Here is a 26,990-nt window from a genome sequence, read left to right on the forward strand (position 1 = left end):
GCCCAGGCTGGCTGGTATTGAACCCCTGAGGCTCTGCAAGTCACCCTATCACTTGAGTCATGTCCTCTCTGGCCTCTACGAGACTGAGTAAACCAGGAGTCCCTCTCAGGGTAAATTGCTGACAGTGGAGAGCCAGTGCTTGTCCCTCCGGTTAGCCAATGTTGCCATCTAGAGGCAATTCAAAAGTCTCTTGAAGCAAGGGGTAACGTCTATTTCTGTAATTCCTGAAATGTCTTTTTTCTTGCCCTTAGAAGTTCAGAATCCCTCTCACCCACTGTGTAGCATTGGCTGCGTCTGTAACCGTGGGGAAGCCCTCCTCCAAAGCCCAGCTGGCACGATGCCAAGGCACCAGCACAGCTGCTTCCTGTGGGTTCCAATGCCCCCTCCTGTTACATTCACTCACTACACCAGATCATAAAAAATAAATCTTTTAATTGCTTTGTAATTGGCACAGATGGTATAATTCAAACTCACATTTTTTATTTAATAGACTCTGAAATATCACACTGTAGCTCTCACTGAAATAATACAGGAATCACAATCTTTAAGTTTACAAAAGTACATTCGGCAGCAGCATCATGTTTGAAAGTTACTTGTAAAATCAGACTGGGGCTTGAAAAAATAAGAGAAAAAGCCATCTGGAAAATAAAAAACAAGCCATACTGAAGCCATCTGTCATGACTATTGGAGAATGGTGTTTTTGGGTTTTTTAAAGATCTTGTTACTTTATTAAATGATCCAGAAGAGTTGCACAATTCTGGCTTGTAAATACAGCGGGGAAGCTGTAACTGTGCCTGGAAAGTGCTCCTCAGGACAAGGAACGTCAAAGTCAGGCTTTGTTGAAACCATGTGCCTGAACAGGCTTTGAAGGAATCTTTCATTTCTTAGGAGTAATGAGATTCCCTGGTTTTTGATTAAAAAAATCATCCTAAAGAGATTATAGTGGAGGAGATAATCATTAAACGCTCATCACTGTAGGTCCCAGAGGAAAAACTCAAAAAGTCCTGTCTCTTAAGGACGATGTCAGAAAGGCCCAATTCCTGCTTATGTTATCCCTTAATTTCAGGGATACCACAGACTGGCAGTGACACAAGCTCTCACTACCAAATTAATTTTTTTTTTAAGAGACAGGCTGTCTCTAAAAAAGGTGTGTGGGGGGGTATTATCTGTATATTAAAAGGTTGCTTTAAGAAATGTGACAGCATCTACGAAGAACTCCCCAAGTGATCAAAGCCTTGATGGACTATTGGGACATTTTATTTATGTTTTATTTTTTTAGGCAGGAGTACAGTGGTGCAATCATACCTCACTGCAGCCTCAAACTCCTGGGCTCAAGTGATTCTTCCACCTCAGCCACCATGCCCAGTTAATTTTTAAATTTTTTGTAGAGATGGGGTCTCCTGATGTTGCTGAGGCTGGTCTTGAACTCCTAGGCTCAGGCGATCCTTCCACCTCTGCCTCCCAAATTGCTGGGATTACAGGCATGAGTCACCGTGCCTGGCCAGCAACAATTTGTGTTTTGAGAATTAACCCGAGCCATTTCCTGAAGTTACCTGTACTGCCATTCCACAGTTGGGAGTATCTTCACATATCTATCGGCTAGGGAAGAATCTGGGGGCAGAAATCACCTTATTCCAGAGCAGCAATCTATACAGTGTAGTAGGAGTTTGTAGGGAGTAGTTAACCATAAGGAATTTCCTATTAAAATGAGATGAAAAAGGGGAATCCCTCTGAATTCCACGATTAGAGGCATCAGTGACCAAATTTTAACCTGGAAAAGGCATTCATGGATCAGTTCATGCTCCTGGGCAGAATTCAATATTGGACACGATTCCTAGCTATTGATTTGGTATCTGTTCTGCAGAAATGTTTGAATTTCTCAAACTCAATCCAAAGTCACTGCTTGAAGCAAGCTTCCTATGTCAGAGACTAAGCACAGATGGTTTCCATCAACACACGTGATCATTAGTGCTCTCCACAGGTCACAGGAGAGCAGGACGGTGCTGGGACACAGGGAATATCGAAATGAAAATCTAGGTTAGTGCATAGTTAGTACTCTCAGTATTCCCTGGCTCAGTGCTCCTGTGCCACCTCCAGCGGCGCCTTCACATCTGCTGCGCACTTGTCCCGGGTGGGTTTCTTTGAGTAATCCCGCTCTCCAAAAATGATGCTTCCTATTCGGACATTTGTAGATCCTACTTCAATCTGTAGGAAAGAAGAGAAGGTATCGAGGATCAGGTTTAAAATAATAAAATGGAGCCAGTGCTGAAGCTGTGCCCCCATTCTGGCTCTCAAGAGCCGTCTATGAAGAATAATAACAGCCAAAGATGGCTTCGGGGTGATGGTTCTCCTCAGAGATTTGACCTCTGAGGGCGTATACAGGAAACAAGTTGGGTTTCTCTAGATTTCCAGTGGTTGGGGAGTGTGGCTGGCACTCAGCTAGGTGCAGGTCAAGGACATTAGACGTCCAGTGTGGGATGCAGCCGCACAGCACAGCACACCCACCTTTCCAATGTGCCACGGTCAGTAGATGAAAAAAAATCCTTATAATTATCTGATCAAATTCCATTTTACTTACCAATGCAATGTATTTTTGCACTGTTTTAAGAAATACAATTTTCCAGGAATGCAAATTTATATTTTGATTTTTGAAACTTTATCAAGTTATTTGCTATTTCAGAAAATCATGTATTTGCATTGCCAATCTAGCACACTTGTATCAGTTGATATTTACAGCTGTTGATGTACACATAAGATTGTTGGTGATCTACACGTAAGAGTAAGCCTCGGATGGGTGTGGTGGCTCATGCCTGTAATCCCATCACTTTGGGAGGCTGAGGTGGGTGGGTTACCTGAGGTCAGGAGTTCAAGAACAGCCTGGCCAGCATGGTGAAACCCCATCTCAACTAAAAATACAAAAATTAGCCGGGCATGGTGGCAGGCGCCTGCAATCCCAGCTACTTCAGAGGCTGAGGCAGGAGAATCGCTTGAACCTGGGAGGTGGAAGTTGCAGTGAGCTGAGATTGCGCCACTACACTCCAGCCTGGACAATAGAGCAAGACTCAGTTTCCAAAAAAAAAAAAAAAAGATGAAGCCTTAGGTTGCTTCATTGTGATTTGCTGTGATACAGCCAGGCCCACGCACTTATGTAATGATATGCCTTTCCAAAAATTATAGCTTAATTTCTTATTTTCCTTTAGACTACAATTATGGAATTATGTTTATAATTTATGGAATTATATTTATAATTAATTTCTTATTTCCTTTAGATTATACTTATGGAATTATATTTTGTTTTAAAAGTTCAGATGTCAGGCTATAATTTCTATACATTTCTTTTTTTTTTTTTTTTTTTTTTTTTTGAGACGGAGTCTCACTCTGTCCCCCTTGCTGGAGTGCAGTGGCCGGATCTCAGCTCACTGCAAGCTCCGCCTCCCGGGTTCAGGCCATTCTCCTGCCTCAGCCTCCCGAGTAGCTGGGACTACAGGCGCCCGCCACCTCGCCCGGCTAGTTTTTTTGTATTTTTTAGTAGAGACGGGGTTTCACTGTGTTAGCCAGGATGGTCTCGATCTCCTGACCTCGTGATCCACCCGTCTCGGCCTCCCAAAGTGCTGGGATTACAGGCTTGAGCCACTGCGCCCGGCCTCTATACATTTCTTTTACTTTTATTTTATTTTTTATTTTTTTTGAGACGGAGTCTCGCTCTGTCAGCCAGGCTGGAGTGCAGTGGTGCGACCTTGGCTCACTGCAATCTCCGCCTCCCAGGTTCAAGCAATCCTCCTGCCTCAGCCTCCCGAGTAGCTTGGATTACAGGTGTGCGTCACCATGTCCAGCTAATTTTTGTAGTTTTAGTAGAGAGGGGGTTTCACCATGTTAGTCAGGCTGGTCTCGAACTCCTGACCTTGTGATCCACCCGGCTCAGCCTCCCACAGTGCATGGATTACAGGCGTGCGCCTACCTCTTTTCAAAAAAGAAAGGGCATGGGGAATGGGAGATGCTGGAATAGCTGAGACCCTGAGACTGGGTACCCTATTGCCATCCCAAGGCATTTCTGAGGCTTCTATAGCAAAGATCTGCTCTTGTGTCAGCCTCTCAGACACCCTACTCCCACCCCTCGAGGCAGACAGGGCACTGGCTGAACACTTACCGCGTGCTGGAAATCCATGGACATGCCCATGCTTAGCTCAACCTGGTCAGCAGGGATGTTCAGCTTTTTACACAGCTCCTCCCGGAGGGACAGTAACAGCTGACAGAAAGAGATGACACCTATTTTACTCCTGCCTTCTCTAATGATGCCCAAAAGTGGCTGAATCTGAACTTCTCTGACAATGGTTATGTGTTCCTTTTTTATTTTTTATTTTTTTTATTTTTTGAGACAGAGTCTTGCTCTGTCTCCCAGGCTGGAGTACAGTGGCGTGATGTCGGCTCACTGCAAGCTCTGCATTCCGGGTTCATGCCATTCTCCTGCCTCAGCCTCCCGAGTAGCTGGGACTACAGGCGCCTGCCAGCACGCCTGGCTAATTTTTTGTATTTTTTTTTTTTTTTTTGCAGTAGAGATGGGGTTTCACCGTGTTGGCCAGGATGACCTCAATCTCCTGACCTCGTGATCCACCCGCCTTGGCCTCCCAAAGTGCTGGGATTACAGGCGCGAGCCACCGCGCCCGGCCGGTTATGTATTCCTTATGATTTCAAGGCCTGTCAAAATTGTCAGAAGTTACTGAAAGGGATTTTTGCAAACTATCCCACTTTTGAGAAAACTACTAGTCACTGGAGAGGAAGAAAGCTCATATTCTCTAAAGACTATGTTTTAGCCAAGTTCAAGTTGAGTTGAGAAAGGTTTGCAGGGCTTTGGGAACCTGTTCTTCCCTTTTCCTTCTGAGAAGAGTTCTGAAGAGGGCTAGAACACTCGACAGGCAGTGTTTGGGATTTCTCTGCAGTCCCCACTGCAGCCAGCCCTGCAAAAGCACTCCAGCCCCTGCTTCTTCAGCACATGAGCAATCTCCCCGACCCCCCAGTACCTGGAAGTCTGGATTTGGTCCTTGACTAAGATCATGCCCAAAGCTTCCTATGGTCATCAGTCCCACAAACTCCAGGCTAGGACACTTGGCATTTATGTGCTCCACGACGGCTATGGTCTCTGAAGGTGGGAGGCCATGTTTACCTTCACGAAAAGAAACGGAAAACAGGTATACTGCAAGGGTAAATGGCCAGAGGAAGGCTCCATTTTCCTCCCTTCTTTATGACAGAAGAGGTGACCCCCAACAAGAGAATCTCTTGAAAGAGCCTCAAGTCCTAAAGAGTAACTTTATACTTGGGGTTTTCTATGCTGCTCTGCTTCTGGTCAGGTTCCAGATGTCTCAAGAAGAGCTATCAGTTGGATTATCTTTCCTCCATCTCAGTATTTCAGCTGAAAACAGCTAGGAGACATGGAAAAGAAAAAACCTTGCTTTTTTGGGATACCAGGAAGATTTGCATTGCCAAAATGCCATTTGAACCTGAGAATTACTTTTCTAAATCAAGAATTTTTATAGTTTTATTAATTTAATGGAGTTGCAAAAAATTTAAAATAAAGTACATGTTAAACATTTTTGGCTATATATTTGCAAAGTTTAACTGAACTTTCTAATTAACAACTGGAGGAGAAATCTGCAGCAAGCAATTATTTGTTACACAGTTATAAGAGCAATTGAGGCCGGGCACGGTGGCTCACGCCTGTAATCCTAGCACTTTGGGAGGCCAAGGCGGGCAGATCACAAGGTCAGGAGATCAAGACCATCCTGGCTAACGTGGTGAAATCCCGTTTCTACTAAAAAAAAAAAAAAAAAAAAATTAGCCAGGTGTGGTGGTGGGTGCATGTAGTCCCAGCTACTCAGGAGGCTGAGGCAGGAGAATGGTGTGAACCCGGGAGGCGGAGCTTGCAGTGAGCCGAGATTGCACCACTGTACTCCAGCCTGGCTGACAGAGCAAGACTCCGTCTCGAAAAAAAAAAAAAAAAAAGAGCTATTGATATTGTCTTGCTCCCATTTATTAGGTGAAGATGCCAGTAACATTTACTTCAGTCTTTAACTAGGGCATATTATAGCTAATTATCAAGAAATGATACAATAAATACCTGATCTATAGTTGATTTCGGATTTCTATTGATAATTGGGATTTAAACCCAGGCAGTCTGACTCTAGTACATTATCTAGAAAACAGATGCCTCCACTGTGTTCCTGCATACTAAGATTTGGTGAATACTGGTGCTTTGATGGTTGCAATCGAATACTTGATCTGTATACATTTATTCTTAACGAATAGCTAACAACATGTGTAGGGCTCTGGGCTAACAGTGTTGCCTGGATTATCACATTCAATCCTAACCACACCCTCTGAAGTAAGCATTATGATATCACTGCCAGAAAAGGAAACTGAGGTACAGAGAGATTGGGTAACTTATCCAAGGTTACAATACTGGAAAGCAGTGTAGCTCAAACCCAAGGTCTGTCTGATTTCAAAGTCCATGCTTCTATTCACACTATGTTACATTGTTAATCCAAGCCCCATAAAGATATTCATTGACTGGTGCTCACAGTAATTTTTTTTTTTTGAGATGGAGTCTCATTCTGTCACCCAGGCTGGAGTGCAGTGGCGTGATCTCGGATCACTGCAATCTTCACCTCCGGGGTTCAAGGGATCCTCCTGCCCTCAGCATCCCGAGCAGCTGGGACTATGGGCACACACCACCATGCCTGGCTAATTTTCGTATGTATAGTAGAGATGAAGTTTCACCATGTTGGCTAGGCTGGTCTCGAATTTCTGACCTTAGGTGATCCACCTGCCTCATCCTTCTCGAGTGCTGGGATTACAGGTGTTAGCCACCGCACCCGGCCCACTCATGGTAATTATCTTCCATTCTTTCTTAATGCAACATTAAGTAATTTTTTTAAGATCTAAGAGTATTTATATACTCTTAGGTCTTAAAAATTTAAAATACTCCTTGCAGGAGTGATGGTGACCTTTGGGGATTTTCAGATGAAAGTCACAATCCCAGGCCAGGTGCAGTGGCTCATGTCTTTAACTTCAGTACTTTGGGAGGCTGAGGTGGGTGGATCACCTGAGGTCAGGAGTTCAAGACCAGCCTGGCCAATATGGCGAAACTCCATCTCTACTAAAAATACAAATATTAGCTGGGTGTGGTAGCGTGTGCCTGTAATCCCAGCTACTCGGGAGGCTGAGGCAGGAGAACTGCTTGAACCCAGGAGGTGGAGGTTGCAGTGAGCTGAGATCGCGCCACTGCACTCCAGCCTGAGCAACAGAGCGAGGCTCCATCTCAAAAAAAAAAAAAAAAAAAAAAAAAAAAGGCCTATTGCAGTGGCTCACGGATCACTTGAGAGGTCATGAGTTCAAGAGCAGTCTGGCCAATGTGGTGAAACCCTGTCTCTACTACAAATACAAACATTAGCCAGGTGTGGTGGCGCATGCCTGTAGTCCTAGCTACTTGGGAAGCTGAGGTGGGAGAATTGCTTCAACCTGGGAGGCAGAGGTTGCAGTAAGCTGAGATCACGCCATTGCACTCCAGCCTGGGCGACAGAGCGAGACCCCATCTCAAAAAAAAAATCAGAAAAAAACAAAATGCAAAACAAAGTCACAATCTCCTTCTTGACTCCCCATCCATTCTTCTTCCCCTAAAATTAAGATATAATGAACCATGATGTAGTAAAGAATGATATACAGACTGGTTTGCATGTCATTATGCTACCTAGATCACACATAAAACAGCCTTCTTAGAGGCCTGTGATCCTGTGATTTGTTTCCATAACCTTATCCATCGGACACTTGGGGCCACCCATTCTCCCTGAGCTTCAACCATCCTAAGGGAAGAAAAATCTACAATTCAGGTCTGGTCACTTACTCTCTTCTCCGCTGGTGTTAATCTGGACCATAACCTTTAACCTTTCAGGAGAACCTTTTTTCTGCCAGGAACTGTTCACTTTGTCTGCCAACTTCACAGAATCCACTGTTTCCAGCATGAAGAGATTGGGGACAGCTGTAATGAGACAGAGGCAAGGTAGTATTCCTTATTTGCTCTATTGCAGCAAGTAACATGCAACAAATCTCTGACTTGTTAGAGGAAGAAATATGCCAGGCAAAGAAAAACACAGTGAAATCTCAGTTCCTCTAAGAAGACAAATGTGACAGTTTTACTAGATACAAATTCAAATGTCAGACCATCCCTGGCTAATCAGCAAAGGTAAATAAGGGAAACACTGACATACATGATCGGGCAGCATATATATCCATATGCTTCAAGAAGCTGGTAACAGACAGATTCCTAGTAAAAGGCTTGATCTATGTCTCAGTTCAAACTGAGAAAAACAGGTCAGGATGACAGTGAAGAAAGGATAACCAGTGGAAGCCAAGATGCGTCCCCAGCATATCACCACATTCTTCAACTTTCTGGGATGACGGTATTCTTATCCAACAAAGAAATCACAATGACCCCAACACTGGCCGGGTGCAGTGGCTCACACTTGTAATCCCAGGCGGGTGGATCACCTGAGGTCAGGAGTTTGAGACCAGTCTGGCCAACATGGTGAAACCCCATCTCTACTAAAAAACTGCAGCAATCCACAGGACAGATTACCACAGTTTACATAACTATTCCTCTTGTTAATGGACGTTAGATTGTTTCTTATTTTTTATTACAAAAACAAAGCTTGGATATAGAAGTTGGTGCTAGGTACAGGTATTTCAGATGGGTAGTTTGCAAATATTTTCTCCCATTCTGAGTTGTCTCTTCACTTTGTTGTTTCCTTTGCTCTGCAAGAGCTTTTTTTCTTTCTTTTTTTTTTTTTTTTTTGAGACAGAGTCTTGCTGTGTTGCCCAGGCTAGAGTGCAGTAGCACAATCTTGGCTCACTGCAACCTCTGCCTCCCGGGTTCAAATGATTCTTCTGCCTCAGCCTCCCAAGTAGCTGAGATTACAGGTGCCCACCACTACACCTGGCTAATTTTTGTATTTTTAGTAGAGATGGGGTTTTGCCATGTTGGCCAGGCTGTTCTTGAACTCCTGACCTCGTGATCTGCTGGCCTTGGCCTCCCAAAGTGCTGGGATTGCAGGCGTGAGCCACTGCACCCAGCCTGCACGAGCTTTTTAACTCGATGTGATCCCATTTGTCCATTTTTGTGCTGGTTGCCTGTGCTTTTGGAGTATTTACTCAATACATCTTTGTTGAGGTCGGGCGTGATGGCTCATACCTGTAATCCCCATGCTTTGGGAGGCTGAGGAGGGCAAATCACTTGAGGCCAGGAGTTCGAGATCAGCCTGACACAGTGAAGCCCTGTCTCTACCAAAAAATACAAAAATTAGCCAATGTGGCTGGGCATTGTGGCTCACGCCTGTAATCCCAGCACTTAGGGAGGCCGAGGCGGTCGAATCACTTGAGGCCAGGAGTTTGAGATCTGTTTGGCCAACATGGTGAAACCCTGTCTCTATTAAAAATACAAAAAAAAATTAGCCAGGCATGGTGGCACATGCCTGTAATCCCAGCTACTCGAGGCTGAGGCAGAATTCCTTGAACCTGAGAGGCAGAGGTTGCAGTAAGCCGGGATCATGCCACTGCGCTCCAGCCTGGGTGACAAAGCAAGACTAGAAAGACTAAAAAAGAAAGAAAGAAAATATACGTATATATTTGGCTTCAAGTGATCCTCCCACCTTGGCCTCCTAAAGTGTTGGGATTACTGGTGTGAGTCACTGCATCTGGCCTCAAGAAGCCTTTATGGAAATGAATTGAGCCGTGAGGTTGAACGAGTAAAATGGATCATCCAGAAAGGAAAATAGCACTAAAACAACAGTTCTGTTAGGCTTTCCTGCCCCTTCTATGCCTGCTGGCTCCTTCCCCCCTCCCTCTTCCCCTCCCTCCTCCCATCACCTTTACTTATTTCCAACATGGTCGGGTGCAGTGGCTCACACCTGTGATCCCAGCACCTTGGGAGGCTTAGGCGGGTGGATCACCTGATGTCAGGAGTTCAAGACCAGCCTGGCCAACATAGTGAAACCCCATCTCTACTAAAAACACAAAAATTAGTCAGCATGGTGGGGCACACCTGTAATCCTAGCTACTTGGGAAGCTGAGGCAGGAGAATTGCTTGAACCCAGGAGGTGCAGGTTGCAGTGAGCCGAGATCATGCCACTGCATTCTAGCCTGGGTGCAGAGTGAGAGCCTGTCTCAAAAAACAAAACAAAACAAAACAAATTTGTCCAGACTAATGTCTTGGAGAGTTTCCCCAATGTTTTCTTTTAGTAGTTTCAGGTCTTAGATTTAGATTTAAGTCTTTAATCCATTTTGATTTGATTTTTGTACATGGTGAAAGACAGGAGTCTAGTTTTATTCTTCTTCATATGGATATCCAGTTTTCCCAGCAGCATTTATTGAAGAGATTGTCCTTTCCCCAACGTATGTTCTTGGCACCTGTGTTAAAAATAAGTTCTCTGTAGATGTACAAATTTATTTTTGGGTTCTCTATTCTGTTTCACTGGTCTATGTGTCTGTTTTTATGCCAGTATCATACTGTTTTGGTTACTATAGCTCTGCAGTATAATTTGAAGTCAGGTAATGTGATTCCTCCAGTTCTGTTCTTTTTGCTCAGGATGGCTTTGGCTATTATGGGTCTTTTATGGTTCCATATAAATTTCAGGATTATGATTTTCTATTTCTGTGAAGAATGTCACTGGTATTCTGATAGGAACTGCACTGAATCTGCAGACTGCTTTGGGTAATGAGGTCATTTTGAGAATAGTGATTTTTTCCAATTCATAAACCTGGAATATCTTTCCATTTTTTCATGTCCTCTTCAAATTCTTGCATCAATGTTTTATAGTTTTCATTGTAGAAATCTTTCACTTCTTTGGTTAAGTTTATTCTTAGGTATTTCATTTGTAGCCACTGTAAATGGGATTACTTTCTTGATTTCTTTTTTTTTTTTTAACTTTTTTTTTTTTTTTGAGATGGAGTCTCGCTCTGTTGCCCGGGCTGGAGTGCAGTGGCGCGATCTCGGCTCACTGCAAGCTCCACTTCCTAGGTTCACGCCATTCTCCTGCCTCAGTCTCCCGAATAGCTGGGACTACAGGCGCTTGCCACCACGCCCGGCTAATTTTTTGTATTTTTAGTAGAGACGGGGTTTCACAGTGTTAGCCAGGATGGTCTCGATCTCCTGACCTCGTGATCCGCCCGCCTCGGCCTCCCAAAGTGCTGGGATTACAGGCGTGAGGCACTGTGCCCAGCTACTTTCTTGATTTCTTTTCCAGATCATTCACTGTTGGCATACAGAAATGCTACTGATTTTTGTATATTTATTTTGTATCCTGTAATGTTACTGTTCAGTTATAATAGTTTTTTGGTGGAATCTTTAGGTTTTTCCAAGACTCTACAGTTTTAGAATCTCCTGGTAAGATGAAGGAGTACTCATTTACTTACTCCCTCAAATCACTGGATCTTAGCAGTCTTTAGTGATTTTGTATTTCTCTGTTTGAGGATGAATATTTTTCATTCGATTACTGGCCTTTTGTATTTTTACCCCTTGTAAACTGCCTCAATTTTTGCCTATTTTTTTTCCTATAGATTAAACAAAAAGATTTGTAGCTCTTTATGTATTCTGGATATTAACCTCTTCCCTCTTCAAAAATATTATTTTTCTCCCACTCTGTGCCTCCCTTTTGCTTTGACATGCAGAAAGCTTTACTTTTTGTGTGATCAAATCTGCTAGTTCTTCCTTTTGAATTTTTTATCATTATTATTATTAGATAGGGTCTCCTCTGTCACCCAGGCTGGAGTGCAGTGGCACAATCACAGCTCACTGCAGGCCTTAACCTCTCGGCTCAGGTGATCCTCCTACCTCAGCCTCCCAGGTAGCTGGGACTACAGGCACACACCACCATGCCCAGCTAATTTTTTATATTTTTAGTAGAGACAGGGTTTTGCCACGTTGCCCAGGCTGGTCTTAAACTCTTGGGCTCAAGTGATCTGCCTGCCTTGGCCTCCCGAAGTGCTAGATTTACAGGCATGAGCCACTGCACCTGGCCTAGTTGTTTTTTATGGTTTCCAGATTTTATGTCTTGCTTAGAAAAGCCCAAGAAAATAAAAGTATTTTCCTGTATTTTATCTTAATATTTTTATAGCTTTATTTTCAAGTTAGATTATTTAATCTAGGTGGAATTTACAACTCAATAATGAAAAGACAACTCAATTTAAAAAACATGCAGAGAACTGACTAGACATTTTTCCAAAGAAGACATAAAAATGGCCAATAAGCCTATGAAGAGATGCTCAACGTCATTTGTTATTAATGAAAATCAAAACCACCAGGCGCGGTGGCTCACACCTGTAATACCAGCACTTTGGAAGGCCAAGGCTGGTGGATCATGAGGTCAGGAGTTTGAGACCAGCCTAGCCAAGATGGTGAAACCCTGTCTCTACTAAAAATACAAAAACATTAGCTGCGCGTGGTGGTACATGCCTGTAGTCCCAGCTACTTGGGAGGCTGAAGCAGAAGACTTGCATGAATCTGGGAAGCGGAGGTTGCAGAGAGCCAAGATCGCACCACTGCCCTCCAGCCTGGGCAACAGAGTGAGACTCCGTCTCAAAAAAAGAAAAAAAAAAAAAAAGAAAATCAAGGAGATACCATTTCACATATTTTTTGAATCCAATATATCTCCTTTGTTGACTTATTAGCTATAACTCCTTACTGTGTTATTTTATTGGTTGCTTTGGGGTTTAACTTACAACAGTCCACCTTCAAGGTGTGTTATACTACTTTACACAGTTTAAGAACTTTACACTAGTGTGCTTCTGTTTATCCCCTTCTTTCTGTTATCGGTGTCATGCATTTTGCTTTTACATAGTTATAAATCCCATAACACAGTATTTTGTTTATATAACATGTAATAAGATAACAGAGACCCAGCCTTCAGGTAGGATTTATCCTAGGAATGCAGGGTTGGTTTAACATTTGAAAATCAATAGGCTGGGGCACGGTGGCTTACGCCTGTAATCCTAGCACTTTGGGAGGCTGAGGCCAGCAGATCACAAGGTCAGGAGTTCGCGATCAGCCTGGCCAATATGGTGAAACCCTGTCTCTACTAAAAATGTAAAACATTAGCCAGGTGTGGTGGCACGTGCCTGTAATCCTAGCTACTTGGGAGGCTGAGGCAGGAGAATCGCTTGAACTCGGGAGGTGGAGTTTGCAGTGAGCCAAGATCATGCCACTGTACTCCAGCCTGGGTGACAGAGTGAGACTCCATCTCAAAAAAAAAAGAATATCAATAAATGTGATTCAACATGTTAACAAACTAAAAAACCGTATGATCACTTTGATACATTAAATGCAACTGACAAAATTCAACATCTATTCTTGACAAAATCTCTCAGCAAAACTAAAATTAGAAGGGAAATTCCTCCTTATGTGCCCACTCTCAGCACTTCTATTCATAAAGAAGTAAATAGGGAAATATACAAAGAAGTAAACTGTCTTTACTCATAGATGACATGATTATTTATGTGGAAAATTCAATGGAATCTACAGAAAAGCAACTAGAACATAAGTAATTTTAGCAAGGTTACAGGATACAAGATCAACATACAAAAATCAAGTATATTTCTATATACAGGTAGAGTATCCCTTATGTGAAATGCTTGGGACCAGCAATGTTTCAGTTTCAGATTTAGGATTTTTTCAGACTTTGAAATATTTGCATATACTTAACAAGTTTAGCATCTCTAATCTGAAAAATCTGAAATCCAAAATCTTTTTTTTTTTTTTTTTGAGACAGGGTCTCACTCTGTCATCCAGGTTGGTGTGCAGTGGTGCAATCACGGCTCACTGCAGCCTCGACCTCCCAGGCTCAAACAATCCTTCCACCTCAGCCTCCTATTTGGGACTACAGGTTCGAGCCATCATATCTGACTAATTTTATTATTTTTTGTAGAGATGGGGTTTTGACATGTTGCTCAGGCTGGTCTTCAACTCCTGGGCTCCAATGATCCTCCTGCCTTGGCCTCCTAAAGTGCTGGGCTTACAGGCATGAGGAACTGCATCTGGCCCAATGAACTTTTCTTTTCTTTTTTGTTTTTGTTTTGAGACAAGGTATCATTCTGTTGCCCAGGGCTGGAGTGCAGTGGTGAGATCTTGGCTCATTGCAGCCTCAACCTCCTGGGCTCAAGCGAGCCTGCCACCTTGGCCTTCCAAGTAGCTGGGACCACAGGTGCGTGCCAGCACACCCAGCTAATTTTTTGGTATTATTTGTAGAGACAGGGTCTTGCTATGTTGCCCAGGCTGGTCTCTAACTCTTGGGCTCAAAAGATCTGCTTGCCTCAGCCTCCCAAAGTGCTGGGATTACAGGCATGAACCATCATGCTTGGCTCCAATGAGCATTTCTTTTAAGTGTCATGTCAGTGCTTAAAAGTTTCAGACTTTGGAGCACTTTGATTTTCAGAAATTTGAAATTAGGATGCTTATAACCTGTACTAGCAACTATCAGAAGGTGAAATAGAAAAATACATTTACAATAGCATAAAAAATATACACACTTCGGAATAAATCTGAGAAAAGATGTGGAAAATCTATACAATGAAAACTATAAAATATTACTGAGAGAAATTAAAGATATAAATAAGTACTAAGGTATACCTTGTTAATGTGTTAAGAGAGTCAATTTTTTTAGTGTGTCAAAATGTTCCCCAGTTGATCTAAGATCCAATACGATCCAGCAGGCTTTTCTTTTTTTCTTGTAGAAATTGAAAAGCTGGTTTATATGGAAATGTAGAAGACCCACAATAGCTAAAATAACTTTGAAAAAGAACAAAGTTGGAGGTTAACAGTACCTAATTTCGATAATTATTTTAAAGCTCCAGTAAATCAAAGTAGCAAGCTACTGGTATAAAGGTAGACAAATAGATCACTCATTAACAGAGGAGATCAACATCAACAGACAGTCCAGAAATACATCAAAGGATATCTGATTTTTGACAAAAATGCAAAGGCAATGCTATGGAAAAAGGATAGCCTTTCTAACAAACAGTTCTGGAACAACTGGATATTCATGTGCAAAAAAATGAACTTGGATCCATATGTTGTACCATATACAAAAATTAACTCAAAATGGATCATGAACCCTAATAAGACCTAAGACTATAAAGCTGCCAGCAGAAAACATAGGAGAAAATCTTTGTGACTTTAAGATAGGCAAAGATTTCTTAGACATGATGGCAAAAGCACATTCTTTAAAAAAAAACAAAAACAAAAACAACTGATAAATTGGGCTATTCCAATTAAAAACTTTCACTTTTCAAAAGACAAGCCATAGACTGAGGAAAAATATGTGCAAAGCACCTATCTGATAAAGAACTCATATCATATCTGATAAAGATGGGCCGGGTGAGGTGGCTCACACCTGTAATCCCAGCTCCTTGGGAGGCCGAGGCGGGTGGATCATGAGGTCAGGGGACTGAGACCACCCTGGCTAACACGGTGAAACCCCATCTGTACTAAAAATACAAAAAATTAGCCGGGTGTGAATTGTAAATTGAATATGTAAAGAACTCCCTTGTCTCAACAGTAAGAAAATAATCCAATTAGAAAATGGGCAAAATACTTTTAATAGATACTTCACCAAAGAAGATATACAGATGGCAAACATGAAAAGTTCAACATTACTAGGCATTAGGGAAATGCAAGGACACTACTATATACCTATTAGAATGGCTAAAATTGGGCCGGATGCAGTGGCTCACACCTGTAATCCCAGCACTTTGGGAGGCTGAGGCAGGCAGATTGTCTGAGCTCAGGAGTTCAACACCAGCCTGGGCAACACGGTGAAACCCCATCTCTACTAAAATACAAAAAAAATTAGCCGAGTGTGGTGGTGTGTGCCTGTAATCCCAGCTACTTGGGAGGCTGAGGCAGGAGAATCACTTGAACCTGGGAGGCGGAGGTTGCAGTGAACCAAGATTGCACCATTGCACTATAGCTTGGGCGACAGAGTGAGACTCCATCTCAAAAAAAAAAAAAAAAAAATAGAATGGCTACAATTTTAAAAGACTGACCACACTAAGTGTTGACAAGGATGTGGAGGAACTTGAACACTACGAGTAGAAATGTAAAATGGCACAATCACTTTGGAAAAGTTTGGTAGTTTCTTAAAAAATTAAGCATACATAATGGGTACACAGTTTCAGTTTTGCAAGATGAAAAGAATTCTGTGGATAGATGGTGGTGATGGTCACACAACAACGTGACTACAAAATGCCACTGAACTGTATGCTTAAAATCATCAAGACGGGGCGGGCGCGGTGGCTCACGCCTGTAATCCCAGCACTTTGGGAGGCTGAGGCGGGTGGATCACAAGGTCAGGAGATTGAGACCACCCCGGCTAACACGGTGAAACCCTGTCTCTACTAAAAATACAAAAAATTAGCTGGGCGTGGTGGTGGGCACCTGTAGTCCCAGCTACTCGGGAGGCTGAGGCAGAAGAAAGGCGTGAAACCGGGAGGCGGAGCTTGCAGTGAGCCGAGATCGCGCCACTGCACTCCAGCCTGGGTGACACAGTGAGACTCTGTCTCAATAAATAAATAAATAAATAAATAAAAATTAAAAAAAAACTCAAGACAGTAAATTTTATGTTTGTTATTGCAGTTATAAAAAGTTAAACACTTAACTTGTGACTCAGCCATTCTATTCCTATGTATTTATTCCAAGAAAAAGGGAAATATGTCCATACAAAGACCTGTACACAAATATTCATGGCAACTTATTTGCAACAGTCAAAAATGAGAAGCAATCCAAACGTTCATCAACAGGTGAATGGATAAACAAATTGTGATATATTTATACAATGGAATACTACTGAATGATAAAAAGAAATGAACCTTTGATACAGGTATGAACATGATGAATCTCTACACTGAATGAAAAAAGTCAGACAAAAAGAGTTATATACTTCATGATTCCCTTTGGATAAAACTCTAAAAAATGTAAACTAATATACATTAACAGTGACAGAACGCAGGTAAGTGGTTCTTGAGGAAGAGAAGTGGGACGGGTAAGAGAGGGATTACCAAGGGACAGGAGGAAACTTTTGGGGGTGATAGATATACTCACTGTTTGTCGTGATGGTTTCACAGGTGCAAACATACATCACAACTTGTTGAATTCTATACTTTAAATATGTGCAATTTATTGTAAGTCAATTACTCCCAATAAAACTGTTACAAAATAAATACAGGTTATTTAAATTTTGATACCTTCAGGGAAATCAGTTCAGTTACTAAAGATCTCCATGTCTTTCTTAATTTTATTTTACTATGATTCTTGTTTTTTTTTTTGAGACGGAGTCTTGCTCTCTCACCTAGTCTGGAGCACAGTGGCGTGATCTCAGATCACTGCAACCTCTGCCTCCTGGGTTCATGCAATTCTCCTGCCTCAGCCTCCTGAGTAGCTGGGACTACAGGCATGCGCCACCACGCCCTGCTACTTTTTGCATTTTTAATAGAGTTGAGGTTTCACCATGTTGGCCAGGCTGGTCTTGAACTCCTGACCTCAGGTGATCCGCCCACCTCGGCCTCCCAAGGTGCTGGGATTATAAGCGTGAGCCACTGTGCCTGGCCTACTTTACTATAATTCTTTTTTTTTTTTTTTTTTGAGACGGAGTCTCGCTCTGCCGCCCAGGTTGGAGTACAGTGGCCGGATCTCAGCTCACTGCAAGCTCCGCCTCCCAGGTTTATGCCATTCTCCTGCCTCAGTCTCCCGAGTAGCTGGGACTACAGGCGCCCGCCACCTCGCCCGGCTAGTTTTTTGTATTTTTAGTAGAGACGGGGTTTCACCGTGTTAGCCAGGATGGTCTCGATCTCCTGACCTCGTGATCCGCCCATCTCGGCCTCCCAAAGTGCTGGGATTACAGGCTTGAGCCACCGCGCCCGGCCTTTACTATAATTCTTAATTTTACTTTACTATATTTACTTTACTGTATTGTATTTTATTTGCTGTAGCCTTTTATTTAAAGGAAAAAGAACAGAAACGTCTCTTTTGCTAGTTAAAAAAATTTATGGGCTACGATTCTTTGTAATTTTTCAGAAAGACCACCAAATAATAATAAACATGACGTTGGGTAGGTTTCCAAGTACATATAACCCAGACAATTGTGAACCATCATGCTTGGCTCCAATGAGCATTTCTTTTAAGTGTCATGTCAGTGCTTAAAAGTTTCAGACTTTGGAGCACTTTGATTTTCAGAAATTTGAAATTAGGATGCTTATAACCTGTACTAGCAACTATCAGAAGGTGAAATAGAAAAATACATTTACAATAGCATAAAAAATATACACACTTCGGAATAAATCTGAGAAAAGATGTGGAAAATCTATACAATGAAAACTATAAAATATTACTGAGAGAAATTAAAGATATAAATAAGTACTAAGGTATACCTTGTTAATGTGTTAAGAGAGTCAATTTTTTTAGTGTGTCAAAATGTTCCCCAGTTGATCTAAGATCCAATACGATCCAGCAGGCTTTTCTTTTTTTCTTGTAGAAATTGAAAAGCTGGTTTATATGGAAATGTAGAAGACCCACAATAGCTAAAATAACTTTGAAAAAGAACAAAGTTGGAGGTTAACAGTACCTAATTTCGATAATTATTTTAAAGCTCCAGTAAATCAAAGTAGCAAGCTACTGGTATAAAGGTAGACAAATAGATCACTCATTAACAGAGGAGATCAACATCAACAGACAGTCCAGAAATACATCAAAGGATATCTGATTTTTGACAAAAATGCAAAGGCAATGCTATGGAAAAAGGATAGCCTTTCTAACAAACAGTTCTGGAACAACTGGATATTCATGTGCAAAAAAATGAACTTGGATCCATATGTTGTACCATATACAAAAATTAACTCAAAATGGATCATGAACCCTAATAAGACCTAAGACTATAAAGCTGCCAGCAGAAAACATAGGAGAAAATCTTTGTGACTTTAAGATAGGCAAAGATTTCTTAGACATGATGGCAAAAGCACATTCTTTAAAAAAAAACAAAAACAAAAACAACTGATAAATTGGGCTATTCCAATTAAAAACTTTCACTTTTCAAAAGACAAGCCATAGACTGAGGAAAAATATGTGCAAAGCACCTATCTGATAAAGAACTCATATCATATCTGATAAAGATGGGCCGGGTGAGGTGGCTCACACCTGTAATCCCAGCTCCTTGGGAGGCCGAGGCGGGTGGATCATGAGGTCAGGGGACTGAGACCACCCTGGCTAACACGGTGAAACCCCATCTGTACTAAAAATACAAAAAATTAGCCGGGTGTGAATTGTAAATTGAATATGTAAAGAACTCCCTTGTCTCAACAGTAAGAAAATAATCCAATTAGAAAATGGGCAAAATACTTTTAATAGATACTTCACCAAAGAAGATATACAGATGGCAAACATGAAAAGTTCAACATTACTAGGCATTAGGGAAATGCAAGGACACTACTATATACCTATTAGAATGGCTAAAATTGGGCCGGATGCAGTGGCTCACACCTGTAATCCCAGCACTTTGGGAGGCTGAGGCAGGCAGATTGTCTGAGCTCAGGAGTTCAACACCAGCCTGGGCAACACGGTGAAACCCCATCTCTACTAAAATACAAAAAAAATTAGCCGAGTGTGGTGGTGTGTGCCTGTAATCCCAGCTACTTGGGAGGCTGAGGCAGGAGAATCACTTGAACCTGGGAGGCGGAGGTTGCAGTGAACCAAGATTGCACCATTGCACTATAGCTTGGGCGACAGAGTGAGACTCCATCTCAAAAAAAAAAAAAAAAAAATAGAATGGCTACAATTTTAAAAGACTGACCACACTAAGTGTTGACAAGGATGTGGAGGAACTTGAACACTACGAGTAGAAATGTAAAATGGCACAATCACTTTGGAAAAGTTTGGTAGTTTCTTAAAAAATTAAGCATACATAATGGGTACACAGTTTCAGTTTTGCAAGATGAAAAGAATTCTGTGGATAGATGGTGGTGATGGTCACACAACAACGTGACTACAAAATGCCACTGAACTGTATGCTTAAAATCATCAAGACGGGGCGGGCGCGGTGGCTCACGCCTGTAATCCCAGCACTTTGGGAGGCTGAGGCGGGTGGATCACAAGGTCAGGAGATTGAGACCACCCCGGCTAACACGGTGAAACCCTGTCTCTACTAAAAATACAAAAAATTAGCTGGGCGTGGTGGTGGGCACCTGTAGTCCCAGCTACTCGGGAGGCTGAGGCAGAAGAAAGGCGTGAAACCGGGAGGCGGAGCTTGCAGTGAGCCGAGATCGCGCCACTGCACTCCAGCCTGGGTGACACAGTGAGACTCTGTCTCAATAAATAAATAAATAAATAAATAAAAATTAAAAAAAAACTCAAGACAGTAAATTTTATGTTTGTTATTGCAGTTATAAAAAGTTAAACACTTAACTTGTGACTCAGCCATTCTATTCCTATGTATTTATTCCAAGAAAAAGGGAAATATGTCCATACAAAGACCTGTACACAAATATTCATGGCAACTTATTTGCAACAGTCAAAAATGAGAAGCAATCCAAACGTTCATCAACAGGTGAATGGATAAACAAATTGTGATATATTTATACAATGGAATACTACTGAATGATAAAAAGAAATGAACCTTTGATACAGGTATGAACATGATGAATCTCTACACTGAATGAAAAAAGTCAGACAAAAAGAGTTATATACTTCATGATTCCCTTTGGATAAAACTCTAAAAAATGTAAACTAATATACATTAACAGTGACAGAACGCAGGTAAGTGGTTCTTGAGGAAGAGAAGTGGGACGGGTAAGAGAGGGATTACCAAGGGACAGGAGGAAACTTTTGGGGGTGATAGATATACTCACTGTTTGTCGTGATGGTTTCACAGGTGCAAACATACATCACAACTTGTTGAATTCTATACTTTAAATATGTGCAATTTATTGTAAGTCAATTACTCCCAATAAAACTGTTACAAAATAAATACAGGTTATTTAAATTTTGATACCTTCAGGGAAATCAGTTCAGTTACTAAAGATCTCCATGTCTTTCTTAATTTTATTTTACTATGATTCTTGTTTTTTTTTTTGAGACGGAGTCTTGCTCTCTCACCTAGTCTGGAGCACAGTGGCGTGATCTCAGATCACTGCAACCTCTGCCTCCTGGGTTCATGCAATTCTCCTGCCTCAGCCTCCTGAGTAGCTGGGACTACAGGCATGCGCCACCACGCCCTGCTACTTTTTGCATTTTTAATAGAGTTGAGGTTTCACCATGTTGGCCAGGCTGGTCTTGAACTCCTGACCTCAGGTGATCCGCCCACCTCGGCCTCCCAAGGTGCTGGGATTATAAGCGTGAGCCACTGTGCCTGGCCTACTTTACTATAATTCTTTTTTTTTTTTTTTTTTGAGACGGAGTCTCGCTCTGCCGCCCAGGTTGGAGTACAGTGGCCGGATCTCAGCTCACTGCAAGCTCCGCCTCCCAGGTTTATGCCATTCTCCTGCCTCAGTCTCCCGAGTAGCTGGGACTACAGGCGCCCGCCACCTCGCCCGGCTAGTTTTTTGTATTTTTAGTAGAGACGGGGTTTCACCGTGTTAGCCAGGATGGTCTCGATCTCCTGACCTCGTGATCCGCCCATCTCGGCCTCCCAAAGTGCTGGGATTACAGGCTTGAGCCACCGCGCCCGGCCTTTACTATAATTCTTAATTTTACTTTACTATATTTACTTTACTGTATTGTATTTTATTTGCTGTAGCCTTTTATTTAAAGGAAAAAGAACAGAAACGTCTCTTTTGCTAGTTAAAAAAATTTATGGGCTACGATTCTTTGTAATTTTTCAGAAAGACCACCAAATAATAATAAACATGACGTTGGGTAGGTTTCCAAGTACATATAACCCAGACAATTGTGAATTCATTCTGTTCTTGGCATGATGTTTTCTCTTTTTATTAATAACTCAGATTTTCGGCCGGGCGTGGTGGCTCACGCCTGTAATCCCAAGCACTTTAGGAGGCTGAGATGGGCGGATCACGAGGTCAGGAGATCGAGACCATCCTGGCTAACATGGTGAAACCCCGTCTCTATGAAAAATACAAAAAAAAATTAGCCGGGCACGGTGGCGGGCGCCTGTAGTCCCAGCTACATGGGAGGCTGAGGCAGGAGAATGGCATCAACCCGGGAGGCAGAGCCTGCAGTGACTGGAGATCACGCCACTGCACTCCAGCCTGGGCGACAGAGTGAGACTCTGTCTCAAAAAAAAAAAAAAACCAAAAACCAAAAAACTCAGATTTTCCTAAAGAAATTCCAAAAACAAATGGTGAATTGGGGCTATTCTAAAAGTTGCTTTCTCTTCCACAAAGGGTAGTATAAGCAATACAATGACAGAGCAATTTTGTCTTCATATTTAGTTTTATCTTACCCATCAGTTTATTGACATTTTGTTTCTGTAGATGGCCAATGAAGTGCCATTTGATCTCAGGACACAAAGACAGAATCTGAGGAGAAAAAGGTAACCATGTGTAACTCAGATTTTACAGAGGCCTTGCAGGCTCAAATGCCTCGTGCACTCCCTGTCACCTTTCACATTCACTCTCTGTTCCTTAAATGTAATAAACTATCACAATCTTCACCCGGCCTCCTAATGAGGTAAAAGGATAGAGAAAAATCTAAGGCTTCTGTTTTGTCTTCCTTCCTTGTTCCCATCAATTCCCTCCACCTTTCAGATATCGCCCATCAGGGATGAACTGATTTAAGCTTCCAAATCTTGAAAAGATCCAAGATTACAGCAAGCTCCTGAAACCACCATTTCCAAACAGCCACCAAGGAGAAAACGATAGTCTGAACAAAGAGAAAAATCTAGCTGAGAATTACTTGGGGCTCAAGGTGAAAGTTGACATTTCTATCCCTGGCCCAATCTAAAATCAGCCATCCTAAAACTGCCATACAACTCAAACACCACGATGGGTCTAATTTTCAACTAACGAGCCAAGATTTAGATATAAATTAAAGAATTCAGCTATCTACTTACTTTAGGATTTGATGCTTTTTCTAGCAGTTCCTGAACCTAAAAGGTCAAAACAGAACAAGTCAGAAGCCTGGCAATCATGATGCTTCCAAAGGGCTTCAGGAAAGGGCTCTTACGTAGTTCTCGCCGAAAGTGCGCTGCCCATGTCCATAGGCCTCGATCACCATGTCTGCAGGTTTGGTTTTGCTGACTGCCACTAGCCGGGGCTGGATGGCTGGAAGATCCTGCCAAGAGGGAAAGAGCCATATGAGTGAATGTTTGGGAACAGTATCCCAATGAATCCCATAGGACAGATCCTGTAGGATAGATGGGCATTGATCTCAACTTGGCATTAGGCAAGATCTATTTTTTCAACACTGTAGGCAGATCAATATCAAATAGTGGTGATCAAATGTTTTTTAGGGGCATGGCATCTCAATCTAATATGTTAGCGATGTCAATATATACCAGAAGAAATTTCTCTCTCAGGAGAGCTGGGCAAGTTAAAGCAGTATTTCCTATAAGCGTGGTCTTTGATCAACTGCATCGGCATCACCTGGGTGAGAATTTCCTTTTTTTTTTTTCTTTGAGACAGAGTTTCGCTCTTGTTGCCCAGGCTGGAGGAAAATGGTGCCATCTCAGCTCACTGCAACCTCTGCCTCCAGGGTTCAAGCGATTATCCTGCCTCAGCGTCCTGAGTAGCTGGGATTACAGGCATGCAACACCACGCCTGACTAATTTTGTATTTTTAGTAAAGACAGGGTTGCTCCATGTTGGTCAGGCTGGTCTGGAACTCCCAACCTCAGGTGATCTGCCTGCCTTGGCCTCCTGAAGTGCTGGGATTACAGCGGTGAGCTACCACGCCCAGCGGAGAATTTCCTTTTTAACAATCTCTCCAGATGACTCTAAGACATACTAATGTTGGAGGCTTAAGAATCACTTCATTAATAGAAGGCTGCACTCTGAGTAAAAGAGAGGTCACTTCTGGCTTCTGAAACCCAAACATTAGCAGTTCTGGGGACTCATTCTGGTCCTGGTGTATCATTACACAATAATAACACTGCCCCATTTACTCTAAAAGTGGCCCACTTAGGTAACTAAGTAATTGATTGTTCAATCTGTGAATTAAGAACCAGTGGCACAGCCAGGTGAGCCACACACCTGTAATCCCTGTACTTTGGGAGGCTGAGGTGGGTGGATCACCTGAAGTTAGGAGTTCGAGGCCAGTCTGGCCAAAATGGTGAAACCCCATTTCTATTAAAATACAAAAACTTAGCTAGGTGTGGTGCCGGGCATCTGTAATCCGAGCTATCTGGGAAGCTGAGGCAGGAGAATCGCTAGAACCCGGGAGGCGGAGGTTGCAGTGAGCTGAGGTTGCACCACTGCACTCCAGCCTGGGTGACAGTGAGACTCCGTCTCAAAATAAAACAAAAAACAAAACAAAACAAAACAAAACAACAACAACAACAACAACAAAAAAAAAAAAAAACAAGAAAGAAAAGAAAAGAACCAGTGGCAGAACTAACACTGTGACATAAAAAATTCTGGATTCAGGATTAGATCTACGTGACATCCTCTCATGAACACTACACAAAGAGTAGGGGTTCTACGCGTTTTGCTGCCACCCAATCCACATAGAAACAGTAAGAGAAGAGATTCATTTATCCTTGCACGATTCAGTCTTCTTGTATCCATCACCCCCTGAAGTTTTCACAGAATCACAGTGTTCTCAAGGACATGAAGGAGTCAGATCAATTAGAAAAATGTCTCCTTTTCCTTCCTTCCACAGGGATGCGTAATTAGCCTCTTCTGAGTCCAAGTCGTGACTACTGGGATTATGCTGATGATTGACGTTTTCCAGAGAGTTACCCGAACAGGCAGCCCATCTGCCTGAGAGTTCTCCTGAGAGAACCTCCAGGGTGATGTTTATTAGGGGAAGCCCTAGATTTTTCTTGGAGAATCACAGAGAATCACAGAATAGTAACATCTGAAGAGAGCTCAGAGCTTTCAGAGCTGAGGGCCGGAGTAGTTACCTGACTTGTTCAAGGTAAGGTCTAAGGAACAGTGAAGGAAAGACTATAATACAGGTCTTGTCTTCAGCCAGCATAAATGCTCGATCAGAGAAACCCGTGAACTCTCTGTTAAAGGTCAGTCTCATTCCACCACCATTCAGCTTAAACTTGCACTGAGGTGGGCAGATTGTGATTCTTGGTCTAATCAAAGTCCAAGAGGAGGTAAAATATATACATACAAAAGACGAAATCTCCCCTTAACCAGCTTGGGATTGGACTGCTCCCTCCTGCCCCCAAAAACAAGTGCCGCTCTGGTGCCAGCGAAGTCCGGCCAGTCCACCCTCACCTCGGCCTCCGGGCGGCACTGGCATTTCTTGGGCACTTAGCAGGTGAGACGCTGCCACACACGCGATCTCGGGCGTGTCTGGCCTCCGCGGGGTGCTCTTGTACCCCCGTCTCTCCTAACGGTCCGTGGGCACAGGCCTGGCCCCCCTCGCATCCGCCAAGGCTGTCGACCCCGAAACGACGCGGTGCCCAAGTGGCCACGATACCTGGACAATAAGTCATTTTCCCGAGGTAGCGGTACCCCCTGCTCCAACGAAGCCAATCTCCAGAAAACCTAAGAGACTCTGGGTAAGGAGGCTGGGAAAACCGTTCGCTAGCCTTTCCGTGGCCCTAGGCGGCCGACCGGACCCGCCTCTCCCGGAGACCCCTCTGCGTCACCGTGACGACCCATTCCCACGCAGGTGTCCCTCTTCTCAAGGCGGCCGCCCACCGTCCCCACGCAGCCTCCTTCCTCACCCGCGGCCGCCGCGCCACCGCCTGCTGCACGCGCTCGTTCACCGCCCGCAATGCGCATCCGACTCCCAGCTCAGCAGACATGCTGCCAGCTCTCCACATCCCCCGGGAAACGACGCCGAGCCCCAGGCCCCTGGCAGCCCTTGGCACACACCATCTTCCGGTTCCGCCCAGCTCGCGCCGTGTAAACCAATCATTGCGCACCATCGAGTCGTCTCACCCAATCAACACCCATGCAGCGTAGCGGCCCGCCCCCAGGCGGCGGCCATCTTGAGGAGGTCACTCCCGAACCTGGAAATGGGAGCCTGGGGGCCGAGGTTTTGCGTGCCTGATTCCAAGGGCCGCTCGCCGTGTGCTCTCCTCTTTCCTGCCCCTCAGCCGCTGCCGTCCCCCCACCTCCAAGGGACTTTTGTGAGGCAAAAACGCATCCTATACTCGGGGGGTCCTGTTCCCTTTCAAAACGCCTTGCCAGGCTTGCCCGTTCCCGGCTTTCTGGGCGCGAGGACACCAGGATTAGAAGCCACTGGGGCGGGAGCCAGGGCTTTTCTCTGTCAGATGATGCTTGCGAGGAACCCCTAAGCGACACGAAAGGAAACTCTTCTTTCTTCTTTTCCCTAAAGACACGGCGTGATTCAAACGTATCGTTATTTTTGTCATCCTTCAGACCAGTGCTGTCCAAGAGAAATAGAACGCGATCCACCTGTGTAATTTGGAGGTTTCTCATAGGCACATAAGTTTAGAAATTTTAATGATACACTTTATTTAACCCAATATATCCAAAGTAAGATTTCAACATGCAATCAATAGATAAACTAAATGCAATATTTTGATTCTTTTGAAAATCGTACGTGTTTCTGAAACCCGGTGTAGTGTTGACTTGCATGTGCCTTAATTCGGACCATCCCTATTTCAAGAGGTTAGCGGCCACCTGCGGCCAGTGCTGCCTCATCAGGGGACACAGGCAGCATGATTATTACTATTATTATTATTATTATTGAGACAGTCTCGCTCTGTCACCTAGGCTGGAGTGCGGTGGCCCGATCTGGGCTTACTGCAACCTCCGCCTCCTGGGTTCAAACGATTCTCCTGCCTCAGCCTCCCGAGTAGCTGGGACTAA

The 26,990-nt window shown here is 43.3% G+C and overlaps 1 protein-coding gene across 3 annotated transcripts; it reads right to left on the minus strand.

Annotated features, from left to right (window-relative positions):
• Positions 1–412: 412 nt before the first annotated feature.
• On the minus strand, positions 413–26,095 carry PLPB (pyridoxal phosphate binding protein). Of its 3 annotated transcripts, none has more exons than XM_071068392.1 (8): positions 25,877–26,095; positions 23,201–23,308; positions 23,088–23,123; positions 22,479–22,554; positions 7,895–8,029; positions 5,019–5,161; positions 4,148–4,246; positions 413–2,205 (listed from the first exon to the last, which is right to left on the minus strand). In XM_071068392.1, the coding sequence occupies exons 1-8, from the start codon at positions 26,078–26,080 to the stop codon at positions 2,074–2,076; spliced, it is 933 nt and encodes a 310-aa protein (XP_070924493.1). In that variant the 5' UTR covers positions 26,081–26,095; the 3' UTR covers positions 413–2,073. The 3 variants fall into 3 exon arrangements, with proteins under 3 accessions (XP_070924493.1, XP_070924494.1, XP_024646948.2); XM_071068393.1 differs by lacking the exon at positions 25,877–26,095 and adding an exon at positions 25,627–25,779; XM_024791180.2 differs by lacking the exon at positions 4,148–4,246.
• Positions 26,096–26,990: the final 895 nt, after the last annotated feature.

Source organism: Macaca nemestrina, chromosome 8 (assembly GCF_043159975.1).
Source record: "Macaca nemestrina isolate mMacNem1 chromosome 8, mMacNem.hap1, whole genome shotgun sequence".
Classification (NCBI taxonomy): Eukaryota; Metazoa; Chordata; class Mammalia; order Primates; family Cercopithecidae; genus Macaca; species Macaca nemestrina.